Here is a 6488-nt window from a genome sequence, read left to right as displayed (position 1 = left end):
TATCCGTTGCTAAACGTCCTGCGCGTGGTGCTATGGATTATACACGAGGTGCTCGTGTGTTAAAATACATATTTTGGCGCCAATATATGGCATTAAGTGGAGAAACTAAATAGTTGTGTAGAAAATATGGACCTTTTCTTTTTCTATTTAGAAAGCCCAATGGAATGCTCGATGAGAACGGTTGCCCAGGACGTAACTGTCCGGGGTTATTGAGAATAGGGCCAGGTACAACTCCCTTTAAACATAAATTAAAAACTATTCTAGGTCACTATAGGACAACGAGGATCAACTCAACAAAATGCTACCGATTTAGAAACCACATCATCTCCCTCACAAAAGACGACTCGAATCTGACGAACCAATCAATCACGAGAGCCCCTATCTATCCATCTCCTGCGGAAGAGGACAACATTGCTGTAAAAAGGAAAAGGAGGCGGTCTACGTCCCTAAGGCTCATGAGAAACTCACATAATTATGGAAGACCCGTTTTGTAAACAGTTTTATGGAACGTCAGCATGGTGCGCCACCCATTGGCGGAGGTAGGGATATTTGGACACCTCTAAAAATATTAGATGTCACAAGTAAATAGTTTAATATTAAATATAAATTTATATAATATTAGTTTAATTATACGTGTTAATTATGTTGTTATGTTTATCACATCCACCGCTAGGTTTTTTCTCCGCCACTGATGTCACCATTTTCTTGTCAATCGCCACTTTATATAGCGTGTAAACCTATTACACTAGCATTTTACGTAACAAGGTTATTTTTTTTAACGTAACTATATATTTTAGAAACTATTCCTATCCAAAAGCTTAAATAGTAAAATCATTCAGAATTTGAGAAGATATACCTATGCCCTATTTATTTTTGCTTATCTATAGTTTCTGCTTCTTGGAAAAGTTAATAAGCTGATAAACTAAAATAAACGTTAAATTTATTGTTAGCTTATGGCTTTTCTGTTAAGCTGGTTTTTACTGAATTAAACAAAAAGGTGATAAGCTGGTTGAGATCAGCTTTTCTAAAAAACTGATATGCTGAGAACTTAAAAATTAAGCCTATAAGCTAACCGATTTTCTAAGAAGACATAAATAGCTTTATGGATAAACAACTCTTAAAAAAACTTATAAATTTCAGCTTAAAAAACAAGTACTACACCGATTTGAGTTGAGCATTTTAGAAACTATTCCTATCCAAAAGCTTGAATGATAAAACTATCTATATTTTGAGAAGATACACATATGAGTATGTTAATTTCTGTTTATCAGTAGTTTTTGTTTTTTAAAAAGCTGATAAACTGAAACAAATGTTAAACTTACTGTTAGCTTATGTTTTTTAAACTGTTTTTTATTATAAACTAAAAGCTAATAAACTAATAGAGATCAATTTTTCTAAAATACTGATATGCTAAAAGTCTAAAAATTAAACCCTAAATTAACCGATTTTATCAAAAGCCATAAACGGTTTTTCAAATAAATAGTTTTAAAAAAAACTGATAAATTTGAACGGTAAAAAACTGGTACTGCCTCGGTTTGAGTGGAGCACTTGTCGGGGTAAAAAATAGTACTCGTAATAGTTTCGGCTCAGCACTCTAGACAGCCCACAGTGCCCCCACTTGCGCTAGTGGGCCCCGCACCGGCGCCACGTCGCGGGCCCCGGTAAATCCCGTCTCCTTTTCCGGCGATGCCACGCGGCGCGTCGCGCAAGCGTCCAACGCTCGCTTTTCCATGCGCGCCCGGGCCCGGCCCCGCTTGTCAGCGGCAGGGCAGGCGTCGTACGGACAGGCGGGTAAGCGATGGCGGGCGGTGAGAAAAGGGCGGGCGCCGATTAGGTGCGGTCAGGCGTCAGCGCGGGGCCCGAGGCTGACGGACGGGCACCCGCACCCTGTGCGGGAGCGCCACGTTGGCGGAGGCTGCGCAGAAGCATTCATTGGAGCGGGGGTCCCCTGGCAATGCCTTTTGTCTCGTTTCGTTTATCCTGCCCCTGCCGTGTTAACCGGCGGTCTCCCGCATCTGATTCCCCTCGCAGGCACACCTCGAATTGCTAGGCTCACGGCAAGCGTTGCGCACGTTTGAACTTGGGGAGCTACCATCCTGTACTGCAGTACAATTGTCTTGCCTACCAGGTACTTCCATGAAAGGAAAAAAGTTTACAATTGTCTTGTCTACCAAGTACTTATTATTGTTAAATTGAGCACCAACGTCACCCCCTAAAAAGTGGCAAAAGTAAGGAGTTGTGATATAAACACTAAAAAAAATCTTTAACACTTCGGCTTAAAATCCTCTTCACTGTTGATTTTGAAGTTGGCAGTGGGTAAGGATAGTTTTTGACTATCACTGTTGGTCCAAGGACCGACGATGAAAAGGTTATCACGATCAACTGAAAGGCTGCAGCCAAAAGTGATTACCGGTCCTTGATTCAGCATGTTTGTAGCAAAAAAGCAAAAAAAAAAAAAAAACTAAAGTCATCTGACTGACTACTGCTCACCCGTCCTCGACCAAAGGCTCGAGTACCGATCACTGCTTACTCGTTATTTTTTCACGTGAGTTCCAAGACTCAAACTCCCAACTTAGATCAAAAGCTCCACGCGCATGAGCTCTCTAACCATCTCACCTCTCATTTGTTCTCGAGTATAATAGCAAAATCAATCATTTTGACCTCTTCTGATCAAACATTTGAACGACTATTTACACATCTAAATGAGTATAAATGAAAATATTATCAACTACAAAGTTATACATCTCATCGAGTTCTACAATATTAAAATAAGGTTTGTCTCCATCCAACTCCATAAGAAAAAGTTTATGTCCAATCCATACATTATTCAATAAAAACAGCTATAACTTTTGCATACGAAGTCCGATTTCGACGCCTGACCTCTACTTTTGAAGCTAACGAGGAGGCACATCCGAAAAAAATATAACCCCCCAAAAAAGGCTCGAAAAACCCTCAATAGGACTTATGAAATTTTTGATCGAAAATTAACCTTCTTCGATTTCCCTGAAATTTTTTTGAGACATAGTACTACATCTGAAAAGTTAGTGCTGAGCAAACATTTTATCAATCCGAGTTACTATATTCACAATAAAAATCTTTAAATTTGTAGTTTTCAACTTTGTGGTTATGTATGTGTCTTTTTCAATAATTCCTACTGGTGTTTTACAGTAGATCCAGACCAAAAATTTATGATCAAGTATGTGACTTCCTCTTTACTAGTTTAAGACATTTATTTGTGTATCTATATGGTTTCAAATAAAAAATGATTAACTATAAAGTTATAGATTGTGTCGAGAGCTATAATTTTTATATAAAATTTGTCTTCATCCAACTTTGTATCAAAATGTCATAAATTTTTTAAGATGAGTTGTTATCAACCATGGTTGAAACTTTGTTAATACTATTTGGGTATTTAAATAACTCAAATTAAAAAATTTAACTATAAAGTTGTATATCTTATTTATGGCTATAATTTTCATGTAAAATTTTTCATGTCCAACTTTATATAAAAAAAATTATGAATATTTTAAGATAAGTTTTCATCTCTTGTTACTACCGGTAATATCACACGAACCGCTAATGATACCTATTATCACTGTCAGTTCGTGTTCTGATGAACTAACACTGTCGAGTCGGAGTTAGAACCGGTAATGATAGTTCATATATTACTACCGGCTAGTGCCCTTACCCAGCAGTGAAGTATCACTGCTGGCTCAAGCCATCAGCCGGTAGTTATATCCTTTGTTACTGTCGGTTCATAAGTTACATTCACTGATTCTTCTCGCACGATTTTTAACTGACAGTGATATTTTATCACTATCGATCCATTAACAACCGTAGTAATACATCGATATATAAATCTGATTTTATAGCAGTTAACATAAGCTCTGCCCATTTTGAACCCAATAAAAAAAACTAGCGTTATTAAGATGAAGGCAGTGGTTTTGTTGAAATTCTAAAAACAAGCCATTCGATTCATCGAGTTTGCTGTTTTTTTCCTCCAAAAGCGTCACATTCCAAATGAACCCGGTGCTTGGTCCTTGGGCTCCCGGTTGACTTAACGTATACTCCCCGTCTCCTTTCATTTGCTAGGCTCACTCAAAACATTACATGAGTTCACCATCAAAGATTAACTAGCACCTTGTAGTGCAATTTACAATTGTCTGAGCACTACTAGCTGCCAGCCAGCAAGATTGGTGTAGAATTGTAGATATGTCCACCAACATCGTCTAAATTGGTCAGAAAAGCTTTGAGTTGTAATCCAATTTCATGCGTATTGACTTGAGACAGTGTCCATTTTGAGTCCATGGAAACTAGCCTCATTCAGCAGGTAGTAGGAATTCCGGTGGAAATTCAATGACAGAAACGATGTATTCTAGGTAGATCTTGTGCCTGATCCTATGGCTTTGGGTGGAGTTAGCAAATTACCTCCGTCTCCTTCTATGTCCACACGTGATCATCTCCCCACGCAGGTACACCATACCATTTTCAGATAATTGGGAGTTTCACTTAGCTCTCATCCAGAGGCGTCGTTCCTAAAAGTCCGTTGGTATTGCTACTTCTGTCCCTGTTGTCCTTTGATGGCTACTAAATCTGGAATCGTCCGCCCTCTTATATACTGTCCTTCCACACCATTGCCACTCCACCCTCCACTCAGCACCCTTTGATTGTGAGCTCAGTTCGTTGATCAGTAGATCGGCGGCCGCCCATGGACAGGATTCACAGGAATCAGTACGGTTCCAAGAGTAGTGCCCACAGGGGAGCGGCGGCGGCCAGCACCAGCTCGGGCGCCAAGCGCAAGGGGAAGGGTGCCGCCGGCGGCGGCGGCGGCGGCGGCGGGAAGAAGCCGATCAAGGTGGTGTACATAGGCAACCCCGTGCGCGTGACGACCAGCGCGGCGAGCTTCCGCGCGCTCGTGCAGGAGCTCACCGGCCGCCACGCCGACCCGTCCCGGTACACCGGCGGCAGCGGCGCCGCGATCGACGTCGACGCCGAGGACAGCAGCGGGGCCAGCCTGCAGGCCGAGCCGCAGTCGGGCGCGGAGCCCAGCCCCGTCAGCACGGATGTGTCGTCGGACGCTGCCGCCGCCGGCGGCCACGTCCCGGCGCCGGCTTGGGAGTACGACGACGACGAGGACAGCTTCTCGCCGCAGCTGATCGACAACAGCTACTCCATGTTCTCGCCACCGACGTTCCTCTACAGCTCACACAACGAGCTGTGACTGTGATCTCAATTGGGCTAGCAAGCTAGCAGCGTGGTAGCCTGGTAGGTGTACGTACATGTATGTGTATTGCTTCCTGCGTAAGGACCTGTATCGTATGTGCATGCAGAGTCGTAGGTAAGTGAATCGAATTAAACTGTGTATGCTTCTCCAAATCTATGTGACATGCATACTACCACTGTGGCATAATAAAAAGCGTAGTACTGTATGGTGTGGGCACTGCATCATCTGATTTATCTGTATGTCAATTGCTGGTCGATCTGCAATTTAAAATGATCAAGTGGTCATGGGATTAGTTAAATGTTTTAGTTAAAAAGTAAGCCTGCACGTGTAATATACGTGATCTAAATCAGATAATATTTTTTAAAAATGCATCACGATGGTAATAAAATTGTAATCAACCAAAAACACAAATATGTGAAGATGACATATATCTTAAAGAGATATTTATATGATAACGCATAGATTTGTTGAAAATGTCTAATCACATGTGATCCAGTTTTATTATTTATTATAATGATAACAATAGGATTCTGAATTATTTATAGAGAAATATACCATATTAACCATCCTTGATTGTGTGTGTTTCTACCAAATGCTTGTATAGCATAACAAAGGATGAGATTCATATCATATATTCACAACTTTAAAACACCTCATCAGTGCTGGTTCCAAAATCTCAACAGTGTCGGTTTTGGAACCGGCACTATCAGTGCCGATTTTGGAACCGGTACTGATGAGGTTTTATCGAAACAAAAAAAGTCCGATAAATGAGCCAGCTTGATGAATTGAGCCGAGCCCACTGTCGACTCCATCCGGTCCCTGCGCTGCGTTGCCATTAGCTTCTTCACCGCCACCAGCTCCCCACCAGGGAGGCTGCACGATACACTTTCACGAACCCTCCCCTACCCACCACGTTCTCTGCATGCACGCGAGCATCCATAGATGAGTTTTTGGAGGCGAAGCTCGCGAGCTGATGTGTTAATGGAGGTCATGAGAGTGATGACCTTTGTTGAAGTTGCATGTGGCCTTCTTGATCTCGATGAGGGAGAAGGTGTGGAGGGACAGATTGAGGACGCAGAACTCTTGCACCTCACCTCGGTCCGGCCTGTGGATGCTAAAGCGCTGGAGCGTCAACGACATCGTCAGCCCCAGCGATGGGATACCGGTGGAGAGCCGGTGCTTGGCCTTGCACCTCCACACCTCGGTCATGACCTTCCACAGCGGCCCATCGTGCCGCGCCGCCGGCGTCATTGGTGCCATCAGA

General features: G+C 42.4%; 1 protein-coding gene across 1 annotated transcript; it reads left to right on the top strand.

Moving 5' to 3' along the window:
* The first annotated feature begins 4258 nt into the window (after positions 1-4258).
* Positions 4259-5491, top strand: LOC133929845 (uncharacterized). Its single transcript, XM_062376603.1, has one exon. The coding sequence runs from the start codon at positions 4709-4711 to the stop codon at positions 5219-5221; it is 513 nt and encodes a 170-aa protein (XP_062232587.1). The 5' UTR covers positions 4259-4708; the 3' UTR covers positions 5222-5491.
* Positions 5492-6488: the final 997 nt, after the last annotated feature.

The sequence above is a fragment of the Phragmites australis genome, chromosome 9 (assembly GCF_958298935.1).
Source record: "Phragmites australis chromosome 9, lpPhrAust1.1, whole genome shotgun sequence".
Taxonomy (NCBI): Eukaryota; Viridiplantae; Streptophyta; class Magnoliopsida; order Poales; family Poaceae; genus Phragmites; species Phragmites australis.
The sequence above is the reverse complement of the archived record's forward strand: the minus strand, read 5'-3'. Positions and strand labels throughout refer to the sequence as shown.

What these genes read in the sequence shown, in the direction of transcription:
- LOC133929845 (XM_062376603.1), top strand. Translation starts at nt 4,709, where the DNA reads ATGGACAGGATTCACAGGAATCAGTACGGTTCCAAGAGTAGTGCCCAC.